The sequence below is a fragment of the Periophthalmus magnuspinnatus genome, chromosome 24 (genome assembly GCF_009829125.3).
Source record: "Periophthalmus magnuspinnatus isolate fPerMag1 chromosome 24, fPerMag1.2.pri, whole genome shotgun sequence".
Classification (NCBI taxonomy): Eukaryota; Metazoa; Chordata; class Actinopteri; order Gobiiformes; family Gobiidae; genus Periophthalmus; species Periophthalmus magnuspinnatus.
In genome coordinates this window covers 635,297-650,887 of record NC_047149.1, presented here as the reverse complement: position 1 = coordinate 650,887, position 15,591 = coordinate 635,297, and the positions used below count along the sequence as shown (strand labels likewise).

General features: G+C 46.2%; 1 protein-coding gene across 1 annotated transcript in view; it reads right to left on the bottom strand.

Annotated features, from left to right (window-relative positions):
• zpax2 (zona pellucida protein AX 2) overlaps nt 1-6,643 on the bottom strand; it is a 31,756-nt gene extending 25,113 nt beyond the window's left edge. The window contains exons 1-8 of the mRNA XM_055232085.1: nt 6,461-6,643; nt 6,336-6,385; nt 6,116-6,202; nt 4,862-4,983; nt 3,877-4,005; nt 3,595-3,687; nt 2,319-2,492; nt 2,123-2,225 (exon numbers count right to left, since the gene is read on the bottom strand). Coding sequence (XP_055088060.1) covers nt 2,123-2,225; nt 2,319-2,492; nt 3,595-3,687; nt 3,877-4,005; nt 4,862-4,983; nt 6,116-6,202; nt 6,336-6,385; nt 6,461-6,483 — 781 coding nt within the window. The 5' untranslated portion in view covers nt 6,484-6,643. The remainder of the gene's footprint in view (nt 1-2,122; nt 2,226-2,318; nt 2,493-3,594; nt 3,688-3,876; nt 4,006-4,861; nt 4,984-6,115; nt 6,203-6,335; nt 6,386-6,460) is intronic.
• Nucleotides 6,644-15,591: the final 8,948 nt, after the last annotated feature.

Below are 15,591 nucleotides of genomic sequence, written 5' to 3'. Positions count from 1 at the left end.
AAAACTGCTCAAGTGTTTTAACTGATGGAGCTGCAGCTATGGTCAAGCGCACCAAAGGCTTTGTAAGCAGAGTGAAGGAAAGAAACCCAGATGTGATTGTTACGCACTGTTTTTTACACCGTGAAGCCCTTGTAGCCAAGACTTCACCAGCAGATCTAGTTCCTGTGTTGGATGTTGTGCGCATGGTAAACTTTGTAAAGTCACGACCCGTGAAAAGTGGCTTATTTGCATCTTTGTGTGAGGAAATGGGAGCGGAGCATAAAGCCGTGCTGTTTCATACTGAGGTCCAGAGATTGTCATGCAGCAAGGTATTGGCCCGTGTGTATGAGCTGCAGGAGGAACTTAGACGTTTCATTTGTCAGAAACACTAATTATGCAAAACTGCTGGCAAGTGATGAGTGGTGTGCAAGGCTGGCATACTTGGTAGATATTTTTCATCATCTGTATGAACTGAACACACAAATGCAAGGCCGAAATGAAAACCTGCTTACAAGTACATATAAAATAAATGAATTCTGTTCAAAGGTAAAACTCTTAACATTTCAAGATTACCACTTTATACATGTTGCCACTCACCAAGCAATGGCAAGATGTTAACACTGCTGCATTGTGATATAATAGTTAAAATTACAGCTTCTCCTCAAAAGTTTTTAAATGTTTTTCTTCAGCCTCCACTGGGTTAGGGACCCCTATAGCTCAGCATCAGATGGTGGAAAGGAAATGACTTTACAGGAGCAGGAGGAACTAAAACAAAACTGTGGTTTAAAGCTAAGCTTCGCTGATTTACCTTTGGACAGTTTTTGGTTAGCCACTGCCAAGGAGTTCCCCATTATGGCAAACAAAGCTATTTTGACATTGCTCCTATTTTCCACGACATATCTGTGTGAGGTGAGCTTTTCAAGCCTGACTGCTATAAAAATTAAAAATGGAGAGTGTCTTTCTTCAATTCCTGCCAGGATATCAGCTCTATGTTCATCCAAACAGGCCCAGGTTTCACACTGAGTGAGTAGAAATATTTTGTTATAAAATGCTTTTTCTTTGATTCCTATTCAAAACACTTCATAGCCTATATTTACAATATAAAGTCATTCTTATCAGTTTAATTTTTTACATTTTCTGCTGATGGTGTGCCTCGTAATTTTTTCAATGAAAAAAAAAAATGTGCCTTGGCTCAAAAAAGGTTGAAATACACTGTTCTATAGCATGGTATAAATGGATCTACCTTTAAAATGGCCTATATTAGACCATTTTCTGATTTTTGTAATATCTCATTACAAACATGCCTGAAGATGTGTCTACATCGTTGCAGATGTATACAGACTAATAAAGGATTAGTACAGAATATTCCCCATTCTCAGAAGTTGTCATACTGTGGAATATTATGACAAAAGGAACAACATTTCCATATAAACAAGCAGGAAGAGGCCCTCTATCAGGCCAAATGAAGAGACAGGCTTGTGGATAAGGATAAGGACATTCATAGGCTTACTCACAAGGAACATAAACAACATATTGGTACTCACTTGGGTATTGACACTGGAGATAGAAATGTAAGGAGCAGAGAGCCCGACGAGCAGAGAGCCCGACGAGCAGAGAGCCCGACGAGCAGAGAGCCCGACGAGCAGAGAGCCCGACGAGCAGAGAGCCCGACGAGCAGAGAGCCCGACGAGCAGAGAGCCCGACGAGCAGAGAGCCCGACGAGCAGAGAGCCCGACGAGCAGAGAGCCCGACGAGCAGAGAGCCCGACGAGCAGAGAGCCCGACGAGCAGAGAGCCCGACGAGCAGAGAGCCCGACGAGCAGAGAGCCCGACGAGCAGAGAGCCCGACGAGCAGAGAGCCCGACGAGCAGAGAGCCCGACGAGCAGAGAGCCCGACGAGCAGAGAGCCCGACGAGCAGAGAGCCCGACGAGCAGAGAGCCCGACGAGCAGAGAGCCCGACGAGCAGAGAGCCCGACGAGCAGAGAGCCCGACGAGCAGAGAGCCCGACGAGCAGAGAGCCCGACGAGCAGAGAGCCCGACGAGCAGAGAGCCCGACGAGCAGAGAGCCCGACGAGCAGAGAGCCCGACGAGCAGAGAGCCCGATCCGAGGATGCAGGAAGGTGCAGAGCAGTGGATAATTGACCTGGCAGGATGGGACAGGCCGCTGCAGCATTGACCTGAGAGGTCAGCCACTTGGTCCCAAACAGAGTGGAGGTCCTCAACACAGTCATGGGCACACTGGACACCTACAGGCGGATACAGGGATGTCCCTCAGCAAACCACCAAAACTAAATGTATGATTTTTATGGGGAAGCACCATTAGAACATGGTTTGCTGACCTGCTGGACATAGGTCTCTGCTGTGGACAGGGGGCTGCGGAGGACGAGTCTGCTGTGAGTGAGCCTGAAGCCGTATCCTCTGCTAAGCACCTCAGTCACGTCCAGGGAGCGCTCCTTGTCTGATGAGAGGAATAGCACAGTGGTGGAGAGGAAGCCTGGGTCCATGGGCTGCTTCTGAGGGACACATATGAGCTTTATGGGGTATTGTGCAGAATTTATTTTATTTTTTTTTAGCTTACTACCATGTTATAACATTGTCCCCTCATTAAAAAAACATGCCAGAAGAGAGGTTTTAAATGTTATCCATGCATTGAGTATTTTAGAGTTCTCTCCCGAGCCCTAATTGAACCCTCTTTACGTTTAGCTGTAAGATTCTGTGTAATGCTCCACCCACAAGCCTACGTCACCCATGCTCCCACATATTTCTCTATAAATATACAAAAGCAGGATACAAAACTATACACAGCAACTTGACAAAGCTGGTGTGATGTGCAGTAGTTTCTTTAGTGAGTTGCAGTTGATAGGGTTGTGATTGAGCTCACACCAAAGAGAGAGGAGACTCAGCGTATTAACATGATTCATAACTATTGATGCTGTTTTCAGCAAATATAGCATTTTCAAAACAGTAAAAAATAACACTGATCTAAATGTGTGTTAGGAGTTAATAGCCCATAGTAAGGAAAATACACAGCTCATTAGCCACACAGTAATATACAAGCAGTGACAAAGTGACAGGTTCACTGTCACTTCTCTGGTGGTGGGTCCATCACTTGCTGGTGTCCATGGAGAGGTTTTCATTTTGATTAGAATGTTCCACAGTATGTGAAACTTCTCCATTACCATGGAGACAAGAAGGTGACGCCACCAGGCCAAGTTAATAGTCGGATCTGATGCAATGAGACCCTGCTCACATAATACATGCACTGCAGCAGATCTGTTTGTAGTGTTCCAAAATGATTCCTCACTGACCTTATGCATTCAGAGCATCCTAATTATTCACCGTGAGTTTCTAAGTGCTTTTCACAACTCTCAGGAAGTATGTGTTAGTGCGCTAGCTCTTGTTAGCTTTAGCATCATGGCACAGCTTTGGTCCCTGATCAGCAGACTTTTGATCTCAAGAGCTGCCTACACAGTATATCTGTACTGCGGCAACACACATTTAGCTGAAAAACAGGTACAGGGCAAAAACATCAATGAGCAATAACATCTCCATGGAAAGTTGGTAGAACACCCTCCATCCTTGAATATACATGTGTGCATGATCAGGTACTCTCACCTGTGCCTCTCGTCTGGGATCCAAGGACCTACTCTCATAGGTCAAGAACTTTGGTAGGATGTGGTCATCTGGCAGCACCCTTTGCACTGACACCTGAAACCACACACAGAGTACTGATTGGGTCTGGACTAGACCTTCACTACACCTGGACAGGTTCAGGTACTGGGCTGATTCAGATTAGTTCAGACAGGTTTTAAATTGGTTCTAAAAATCATTACTGTATTTTAATAAAAATCTCTTGAGGGAAAACTCACAGATTCAGAGTCCTGACGGAGTACCTACCTCCATGTGGTCACTGTGGCAGAGCACCTCCCTCGAGGCCCAGTCTCTGTACTGGCAGCTCTGTGAGACGTTGTAGACCTGGTTTTTCGACAGTCTCAGTTCCAGCTCCAGACTGAACTCCTGGTCCTTCTGTTCCACATGTGAGGATTGTGTTTTTTACAGGGCACCAGTACACTGCCAGAGTATAACCCACGTCTATTCACTTCCACTCAGGGGAGCGGTCTGACAGGGGGGACCGGGGCAGTCTGTCAGACCGCTCCCCTGTCAGACCGCTCCCCTGTCAGACCGCTCCCCTGTCAGACCGCTCCCCTGTCAGACCGCTCCCCTGTCAGACCGCTCCCCTGTCAGACCGCTCCCCTGTCAGACCGCTCCCCTAACCCCTGTCAGACCGCTCCCCTAACCCCTGTCAGACCGCTCCCCTAACCCCTGTCAGACTGCTCCCCTAACCCCTGTCAGACCGCTCCCCTAACCCCTGTCAGACCGCTCCCCTAACCCCTGTCAGACCGCTCCCCTAACCCCTGTCAGACCGCTCCCCTAACCCCTGTCAGACCGCTCCCCTAACCCCTGTCAGACCGCTCCCCTAACCCCTGTCAGACCGCTCCCCTAACCCCTGTCAGACCGCTCCCCTAACCCCTGTCAGACCGCTCCCCTAACCCCTGTCAGACCGCTCCCCTAACCCCTGTCAGACCGCTCCCCTAACCCCTGTCAGACCGCTCCCCTAACCCCTGTCAGACCGCTCCCCTAACCCCTGTCAGACCGCTCCCCTAACCCCTGTCAGACCGCTCCCCTAACCCCTGTCAGACCGCTCCCCTAACCCCTGTCAGACCGCTCCCCTAACCCCTGTCAGACCGGCATACTTATGTTGTTAGAATATTGATTTTAGGCTTATATTCATTGCATTTGGTTGCTCTACCAGTCTTCATAATCTACTTGTCCAAGTAGCTACAGTCTTTCCTGCTGGTCCCTGCACAGACAGTTAGCAGACCTGGTTGTGGGCGAAGCAGCTGAGCACAGAGGCATAGATGTGCACTGTTCTGGAGGAGTCCATGTTGAAGCTGAAACCACACTGAGAGGCCAGGCTCCGGGTCAGGACCACCCAAGATCCATCTGAGAAGTCAGGGGGCAGGAGAGGGGGGGCAGGAGAGGGGGGGCAGCAGGAGGGGGGGGGGGGGGGGGGGCAGGAGGGGGGGGGGGCAGCAGCACAAAGCCAAAGGGTTAGCAGAAGAGAGATAGACAGTCCAGTCCCAAACCAGAGACAACACACAGGCGAGAGTAGGGCTGGGTGATACTGTGATAAAAATCTAATTGTGGTCTAGTCTTCATATTATGATTCAACATTTCTCGTTTTAATTATTATGTTATAATTTGCACATTTTAAAATCGCAATATTTATCTAAAACAACAGGTCTTTTTACTACCAGATCAGAAAACTACAGAGCCCAATGGGAGCTGACGTCGTCTTAAACGTCATAAAAACAAGACCATAAAAGTTGTTGGCACCTCCTATGGATAACTGCACATCACACTAGCATGTAACAGATTCTTTTCTTCATTTGTACCTAAATGACATGACACTGCAGAATCCTACATGTATCACAGATTAAGAATACATTTGTAGAACAAAGTAGAACACAGTGGACGTGTACCAGTGGCGGTGAAAACGGGAGTTGATCAGCAATGTGGGGTCTTGAAAATAAGATTAATGATTGCTCAAGCATGTATAAATCACTCCAAATGCAACTTCAGAGGCCAGATGTATCTCATCCCTGTACAGATATATTGTATAAGCAGCTTTTGAGGTCAAAATATTCGCTGTGTCTGCTGTCCTCATCTAATTCTAAAGGTCTTTATTGTCCGGTAATCAGGAAGTGTCTTTTAGCATGGTAGTTGTTGTTAGCATTACTGTGATGGCAAAACTCTGCACAGCTGTCTGAAAGTTCTGCAAAGAGCTTATAAACTCATTAGGATTATTTGTGATTATTTATGTTTTTATTTGTGTGATTTTAATGTCCTTCTTATTCTGTAAAGCACTGAATTACTTTGTGTACGAATTGTGCTATACAAATAAACTTGCCTTGCCTAGGATGGTTGGAATGTATAAGATAATTGAGGAATAACTTTGGACCACTCCAAACTGTTTTAAATGAACTCGCCGTTTGTCACATAAAAAAGAAAATCTGATACAGTGCCTTTAAATAAAACTCTTTTCATGACAGCTTTTTATATATTTTATACTCACTGTAAAACGCAGCTATCTCCAGTCTGCTTCCTGTTACCGGGCCCACATCAAAACGAAATAGGTTTCCCAGACACTCACTGTAGATATCTGCAAATGGACAGTTATGTTTTCAATCACATTTTCAAATTTATATTATGTATATATATATATATATATATATATATATATATATATATAAAATTTTATTTTTTTAAGGCTAAATATGAAAAAAATTACTCACGTATGGGTGGCTCCTTCTGTGCACAGACTGAAGCTACAACAAGTATCCACCTACAACATTGACAACACTAAACAATGATAATATGTTGTAAATTAATTTGCATTTCAGTTGACAAGGACACTGACCGTAGCATGAATCCTAATCCCATTTTAAAAATACTGCAGTTTTTTTGCTTCTTAGTGAAATAAAAATGAAACAAGTCTAGAGAGAGTAGCAGCTGGAGTCCTGTTGACTGCTCCAGGCTGGCACAGGTGGATCCAATCACAGGCTGATGGAGCAAAGCAGTGTGGGAGTGTAGAACTGTAGAGGGACCGGGCTATGCTCTGTGGCAAATGTGGCGGCCATCTTGGGACAGTTAAGGATTGTTTTAATGGTCTACAACTTACAACAGAGATAGATTTAACAGAAAACACATATTAATTACTAAGCAGTGGTGGAACGTAATGAAGTAAAAGTAGTAGTGTACTGTATGTAAGTACAAACTTTAGGTATCTGCACTTTACTTAAGCACACTTTACAATGGTAAGTAGTATCTATTCTTTCTACTCGACTACATGTTTGCAGTGGACTGAAAAGTAAAAGGATTTTTTATGATTGTTTGAGACCTGCTGAAAAGTCGCAGAGTTTATTTTTAACACCTTTATAATTTGAGCAACAAAAATACACAGATAAAAACGGGTAGAAAATGATCTACCTCTACCTTAGACCTCCAAACCTACACTAAATGCATTTTCTTTTCACTCTTTAAATACATTTTAAACAGGTACTTTAATACTTTTACTTAAATAGATTTTTTTTTTTTAATGTGATATAGTATTTTTCTTTTTTGCTCCGGTATCTGTACTTTTACTTAGGTAACAGAATTCATTACTTCTTCCACCACTGTATTTAAGTGAGATAAAGTGTTAATGTGGTTATTTCAAACAGTGAAGGAGGACTGAGAACTCAAACTGTGAATGCTGATTAATGTGTTATTGATCAGTGACTGAAAGTTCATTAATATATGCAAGATTATGTAAATAAGCAAAAAGTTTAAAGCAGATCTATTCTGCAAAATTTTATTTTATTTTTGTTATAGTTGTTTTCTTCTCAGTGACCCTCTGAAGTTGTTTTTGGAGCGATTTGTGTATGTTTGAGTAATCTTTATTTGTTTATTTTCAAGATGCCATTTTTCTGATTACCCTTGTTTTTACTGCCAGCAGTACACACCCACTTTGATGTACGCACTTCATTCTTCAATTTTATTTCCTTAATTGATGATACTCGTAGGATTCGACAGTGTTGCGTAGTCATTTTGGTACATGTTACTAGAATGATCTGCGTTTATCTATAGGAGGGACCAACAGCTACACGGTGAACTCAGCTGACTTTAGCACAGTCGGTCTTCTTTAATACAAAGTTTAAAAGTTAAGAATACCAGAGCTGCCCTAGTGCAGTACATTATCTACACCCCTGTGTGCAGTGGTTGTATGCAATCCTGAGCCAAATTCAGAGCGCCTGACAGACCCCCGTCCTCCTCCTGTCACTTGCACATTGACTACAATTGTAGTACAGTTGTGAAGTTGCTTTGTACTGTTTTGTATATAGTATTTATGGAGTACTGTCGTGTGGGAGCTTGGGTGATATAGGCTTGAGGGTGGAGCACTGCACAGAATCTTACAGCTAAAAGTAAAGAGGGTTTGAATAGGGCCCTGGAGATATGGCTAGATTACTCAATGGAAGACATCTAAAAAAAAAAAACCTCTTCAGGCATGTTTTGATGAGGAGAAGCATTATAACATGATGAAAATATGCAAAAATTCCAATCCAGTCCAATCCAACTTTATTTCTAATGCACTTTAAAAACAACAGAGTTGACCAGAGTGCAGTACACAACAGACATTTTAAAAAACATGGATAAATGACAAACATACAAATAAATAACTACAAACTGTACACTATAAAAGTCAACATATCAGTCAAAAGCTAAAGAAAAAAAGTGTGTTTTAAGAACTGATTTAAAAGTAGACAGTGACTCAGCCTGTCTAATGTGCAGGGGCAACGTGTTCCACAGTTTGGGACCAGCCACAGAGAAGGCAGGGTCTCCTCGAAGTTTCCTCCTCATTTTGGGGACCACCAACAGTGAAAGATCTGCAGACCTGAGTGAGCGAGCAGGAGCATAGGGTTGAAGCAGGTCAGACAGATATTGTGGAGCGAGGCTGTGGAGGCATATGAAGACAAACAGAAGAATTTTAAAATCAATTCGATGAGAGACAGGGAGCCAGTGTAGGGACATCAAAACAGGAGTAATGTGTTCCTGTTTTTTGTACCAGTTAAAAGGCGAGCAGCTGCATTTTGAACAAGTTGGAGACGTGCGAGAGAAGTTTGGTTCAGACCAATATAAAGAGCATTGCAGTAATCCAAACAATTGGTGATAAAAGCATGAATTAAAATCTCAAAATGATGCTGTGACAGAACAGGTTTGACTTTCGCGAGTTGACGAATTTGAAAAAAGCTAGTTTTGACAACAGCGCTAATCTGGACATCAAGTTTTAAATCATTATCCAACCTCACACCAAGATTTGTCACAACAGGTTTCACATATTGAGCAAGATAGCCAAGATCAGTATTTAAGGTGTTTGCTTCACTAGGCCCAAACACTACAATTTCATTTTTTTTGTCATTTAAGAACAGCAAGTTTAAAGACATCCAATTTTTGATTTCCTCAACACAGTCTCTGAGTGTTTTAGCACTGTAGGAATTTTCCTTCTTAAGCAGCATGTAAATTTGTGCATCATCCGCAAAAAAATTGATTCTACATAGTACCCCCTCTCTCTCTGTCTTCCTCTTGCTGTCCCATCTCCTCTCTTTGATACTCCCTGACTCTCTCTCTTGCTCTTCTCTCTCTCTCTCTGCCCCATTTCATTTGCCTTACTCCCTCTGATAGGTTCACCTTTTTAACCTATATTACAGTTCAAAAGAGAAGACAAGAGAGATTATTTTGTCTCAATATTGAGGAGAAAGAGCGGGGAGGCAGCACCTTCAGTTACAACCTCGCACTCCTTTCTGAAGTCTCCACCCTCTTTCTCCTCCTTTTATTTACTTAGGAACCCTAGTTACAAATGCACTCTCAAGGGATGGGGGACATACTTTACATACTTTGCAAGCAGTGTAAAAACATATGACAAAATTCACAGAGAAATATATTTTGTTTTTTGCATTTCTAAAGGTCATTCCCAAGATATTTCTGTTTTGCAAGTTCAGAGTGACATTCTTCCCGTGGGATCCTGCAACTTTCAAAAGACATTTTCTGCAAGACTCAAGAACAAACATTAGTGCAGATTACATAGTTTACATAGTTGAAATGAATATAATGATTATAGTACCTACAGTTACATTACAGTACCTACAGTACCTTTAAAATTAACAGTGAGATAACATAATATAACTTGAATATATATTTTGAATCCATCACCCTCTCTCCCCCTCCTCTTCTCTCCCCCTTCCTCTGTCTTTTGGACAATATATAAATGTAATATTGCTTACTTTCTTGCTTCTGTTTTCCATGCAGCAGTGGCCATATATCAGAATCAGAATCCTTTTATTGCCATCGTTTGTGAACACAGTTCACAGTTTAAAAATCAAATAAAATACTTAAAGAGAAAAATATATAAAACAGCAGCATCAGAACAACAGTGCAAACATGACTTATTAAAGTGACCGGTGTTATAAAGTGTCCACTATAGTGCAGATATTATAAAGTGTTCATGAGACAAACTGCAGAGGGGAAGAAACTGTTCTTATGACGAGAGGTTCTGGTCCCAATGGACCGTAGCCTCCTGCCAGAGGGAAGTGGCTCAAATAGTCCATGTCCAGGGTGAGAGGTGTCAGCTGCTATACGGCCTGCTCGCCCCTAAGTCCTGGAGACGTACAGGTCCTTTATAGATGGAAGGCTGCAGCCACTCACCTTCTCAGCAGAGTGCACAATGCGCTGCAGTCTGTCTGTCCCTGGCAGTGACCCCAGCGAACCACACAGTGATGGAGGAGGTGAGGATGGACTCAATGATGGCCGTGTAAAACTTCACCATCATCTGGACTGGCAGCTTGCGTTTCCTCATCTGTCGCAGGTGGAACATCCTCTGCTGGGCTTTCTTGATGAGGGAGCTGATGGTCAGCTCCCACTTGAGATCCTGGGTGATGCAGGTGCCCAGGAAGTGGAAAGAGTCCACAGTGGTGATGGGGGAGTCCGTCAGGGTGAGGGGAGGCAGGGGGGCTGTGACTTTCCTGAAGTCCACGATCATCTCCACTGTCTTCTGGGCGTTAAGCTCCAGGTTGTTGCTGCTGCAACAGGACACCAGCCGGTCCACCTCCCTCCTGTAGGCAGACTCATCGCCATCCGAGATGAGTCCAATGAGGGTGGTGTCATCCGCAAACTTAACCAGTTTGACGGAGGAGTCAGGCACATTGAGCTGAGCGAGCTTGTCCTGGAGCAGAGCAGGGAGGATGGTGTTGAATGCAGAGCTGAAGTCCACAAACAGGATCCTGGCATAGGTTCCCGGGGAGTCCAGATGCTGGAGGATGAAGTGAAGGGCCAGGTTAATGGCGTCGTCTACAGAACAATTGGCTCTGTAGGCAAACTGCAGAGGGTCCAGGAGGGGGGAGGTGAGGGACTTGGGGTGGTGCAGGACAAGGCGCTCAAATGACTTCATGACTACAGACATCAGCGCCACAGGTCTGTAGTCATTAAGTCCAGTGATCCGAGGGGGTCCGAGGTGGGTTTGGAGGTAATGTACATGTTGGTGAGGGGGGGGGGTGAAACTTCAAACCTTGCATAAAATCTGTTTAACTTTTCTGCTAGTTGTTTGTTGTCCAAGGCGGGAGGGGCTTTGGGCCTGTAGTTGGTGATTTGGCTAAGCCCTCTCCAGACAGAAGCAGAGTCGTTGGTGAAGAATTGCTGCTCCAGACGTGTATTGTACTTTGCTTTAGCCTTTTCCACCTCTTTGCTAAAAGCATACTTGCAACGCCTGTAGCCTTCACGATCTTCTGCCCTGAAAGCCATCTCCTTTTCCCTCCTCAGATGTCTCAGTCTGGGTGTGAACCAGGGTTTGTCATTGTTAAAAGTCGCCCTGGTGCATGATGGAATGTGTACTCATCCAAACTGTCTGTGGCAGCCTTGAACACATCCCATATCACCCCACTCTGGGTATTATAGAACACTGATGCAATCACATTGTTTGAATTCCTGATGTGATCACATTGTTTGACTGCTTTAAATTTCCATAGAATCCATAGAATGTTAACGCCCACTCTTCGAGTAATATAAAACAGTGGTGCAAGCTCACCTTCCTCAGATTCTGTTAGACTCTGTTAGACTCTGTTAGTGTCATAACGACTGACAGGAGGACCAAAGATTCAGACACGGGTGAACAGTTTAAACAAAGTTTATTTACAGATAGTGGAATGCAAATGAAGGTTGACGGAGCAGACAGTTGAGAGCGGGGTTGTATGCAGTAGACTTCAAACGGATCGTGGGTAGCGTGGTCAGAAACAAGGAAGACCATACTGGGGTCAGAGTGTGAGATATTCTTACCGATTGTGGAGAACTGGGTCGATGGCGGAGATCCTGTGCAGTTTCAGGGAGCAGGATCAGGCGATGAACAAAATATATTCAACTGAGTACAAAAGTCATAAATGCAAAACAAGACAATGCCAAGCAGAGCAGTACCACTGAGGATAGGCGGACAATCTGTCGCTGAGTGTCAGGTGATTTTGAAGGGGCCCAAGAAGCGAGGAGAGAGTTTCCGGGAATCTGTTTTGAGAGGGATATTTTTATCCCTTTACATATTGGGGAGCGGGAGAACCGTGTTTGTCTGCAGCTGCCTTCATCCTGGCCCCAGATTGGAGAAGGGCTGCCCTGGTTCTTTTTCAGACGCTGTGGCAACGTTGGAGATGTTGTTGGACGGAGGGCAATACCAGGTCCTTCTCATCAGACAGAAGAGTGGAGGCTGGTAGCCTAGAGAGAGTTGAAAAGGGGATAGGCCGGTAGCAGAACTCACCAAAGAATTGTGAGAGTATTCGATCCACGTCAGGAAGGTGCTCCAGGTAGAGGGATTAGAGGAAACCACACAGTGTTGTGCCGTCTCCAGGTCTTGGTTTGCTCACTCAGTCTGTCCGTTGGTCTGGGGGTGAAAGCCAGAGATAAGACTAACCGATGCGCCCATGCCCTCAGGAACACCACACTTGGCCATGAATTGCCGATCATGGACCACCAGAAGTGCCGTTTTAACAGTGAGAGTGTTCAATTGACCCCTGGATGGCAGGCAAATCATGAGCAATGAACCCACTCCAGTACCTTGGAGCGCAACAGATTTGGAACAAAGAGTGTACCGGGAGGGCCATTACCTGGAGCAGGCTGAGTATGTTGAGCCTCCCGGACCAGATCTTCAGTCTCCCAGTAAACAGCCGCGACCACCCACGTGAAAAGTGCATCTGGCTTGATATTGCCGGGTCCTGGACGATACGAGAGGATGAAGTTAAATCTACTGAAAAAGAGTGAGTAATGGGCTTGCTGGGAATTCATTCGTTTAGCTGACTGTATGTAAGCTAAGTTTTTGTGATCAGTCCAAACCAAGAAAGGATGCCCCCCTCCAACCAGTGACGGCATTTTTCCAGGGCAAGCTTAAGTGCCAATAGTTCTCTACCCCCCCCCCCCCCCCCATCATAGTTATTCTCTGCTGGTGTCAGGCGTCATGAGAAAAAGGCACAGGGATATAAGCTCTCTGTCCCATCTTTTTTGCCTTACTCCCTGTCTCCTCTTCTCTCCCCCCTCTCTCTCTCTGTCCCATCTCTTTTGAGTTACTGCCTCTCTCCTCCCCTTCATCTCACCCCCTCCCCCTCTCTCTGTCCCATCTCTTTCATGTTCCTCTGTCTCGTCTCCTCTCACCCCTCCCTCTCTCCTCTCTCACTGTCCCATGTCTTTCACGTTCCTCCATCTCTCCTCTTCTCTCCCCTTCCTCTCCTCTCTCTCTGTCCCATCTCTTTCACGTTTCTCCCTCTCTCCCCTCCTCTTCTCTCCCCTTCCTCTCCTCTCTCTTTGCCCTATCTCATTTGCATTCCTCGCTCTCTCCTCTCCTCTCTTTTTCTCTGTCCCATCTCTTTCATGTTCCTCTCTTTCTCTCTCTCCTGTCACCACTCCCTCTCTCCTCTCCTCTCTCCCTCTCTGTCCCATCTCTTTCACGTTTCTCCCCCTCTCTTTCTCTGTCCCATCTCTTTCACATTCCTCTCTCTCTCCTCTCACCCCTCCCTCTCTCCTCTCCCCTCCCCTCTCACTGTCCCTTCTCTTTCATGTTCCTCCCTCTCTCCTCTCCTCTTCTCTCCCCTTCCTCTCCTCTGTCTTTGTCCTATCTCGCTTGCGTTCCTCCCTCTCTCCTCTCCTTTCTCTCTGTCCCATCTCTTTCATGTTCCTCTCTTTCTCTCTCCTGTCACCCCTCCCTCTCTCCTCTTCTCTCCCCTCTCTCACTGTCCCATCTCTTTCACGTTCCTCCCTCTCTCCTCTCCTCTTCTCTCCCCATTCTCTCCTCTCTCTCTGTCCTATCTTGTTCACGTTCCTCCCTCTCTTCTCTCCTCTCTCTCTGTCCCATCTCTTTCATGTTCCTCTCTCTCGCTCCCCTCCTCTCTCTCTCTCTCTCTGTCCCATCTCTTTCACGTTCCTCCCTCTCTCCTCTCCTCTTCTCTCTCCTCTCTCACTGTCCCATCTCTTTCACGTTCCGCCCTCTCTCCTCTCCTCTCTGTCCCATCTCTTTCATGTTTCTCTCTCTCGCTCCCCTCCTCTCTCTCTGTCCCATCTCTTTCATGTTCCTCTCTCTCGCTCCCCTCCTCTCTCTCTGTCCCATCTCTTTCATGTTCCTCTCTCTCGCTCCCCTCCTCTCTCTCTGTCCCATCTCTTTCATGTTCCTCTCTCTCGCTCCCCTCCTCTCACCCCTCCCTCTCTCCTCTCCTCTCTCCCTCTCTGTCCCATGTCTTTCTTGTTAGTCCTTCTCCCCTCTCCCCCTCCTTTCTCCTCTCTCACTGTCCCATCTCTTTCATGTTCCTCCCTCTCTTCTCTCCTCTCTCCCTCTCTCTCTGTCCCATCTCTTTCACGTTCCTCCCTCTCTCCTCTCCTGTCTCTCTCTCTGTCCCATCTCTTTTGAGTTACTCCCTCTCTCCTCCCCTCTCCCGCTCCTTTCTCTCTGTCCCATCTCTTTCACGTTCCTCCCTCTCTCCTCTCCTGTCTCTCTCTGTCCCATCTCTTTTGAGTTACTCCCTCTCTCCTCCCCTCTCCCCCTCCTTTCTCTCTGTCCCATCTCTTTCACATTCCTCCCTCTCCCCTCTCCTGTCTCTCTCTGTCCCATCTCTTTCACGTTCCTCCCTCTCTCCTCTCCTCTCTGTCCCATCTCATTCGCGTTACTCCCTCTCTCCTCTCCTCTCTCTCTGTCCCATCTCTTTTGAGTTACTCCCTCTCTCCTCCCCTCTCCCGCTCCTTTCTCTCTGTCCCATCTCTTCCACATTCCTCCCTCTCCCCTCTCCTGTCTCTCTCTCTCTGTCCCATCTCTTTCACGTTCCTCCCTCTCTCCTCTCCTCTCTGTCCCATCTCATTCGCGTTACTCCCTCTCTCCTCTCCTCTCTCTCTCTGTCCCATCTCTTTCACGTTCCTCCCTCTCTCCTCTCCTGTCTCTCTCTGTCCCATCTCTTTTGAGTTACTCCCTCTCTCCTCCCCTCTCCCCCTCCTTTCTCTCTGTCCCATCTCTTTCACATTCCTCCCTCTCCCCTCTCCTGTCTCTCTCTCTGTCCCATCTCTTTCACGTTCCTCCCTCTCTCCTCTCCTCTCTGTCCCATCTCATTCGCGTTACTCCCTCTCTCCTCTCCTCTCTCTCTGTCCCATCTCTTTTGAGTTACTCCCTCTCTCCTCCCCTCTCCCGCTCCTTTCTCTCTGTCCCATCTCTTCCACATTCCTCCCTCTCCCCTCTCCTGTCTCTCTCTCTCTGTCCCATCTCTTTCACGTTCCTCCCTCTCTCCTCTCCTCTCTGTCCCATCTCATTCGCGTTACTCCCTCTCTCCTCTCCTCTCTCTCTCTCTGTCCCATCTCTTTCGAGTTACTCCCTCTCTCCTCCCCTCTCCTCTCTCCCTCTCGCTGTCCCATCACTTTCGCGTTACTCCCTCTCTCCTCCCTTCCTCTCTCCTTTCCTCTGGCCCCTCCCTCGCTCCTCGTTTTCTGCATAAGGAAGCAAACCGGCCTCTC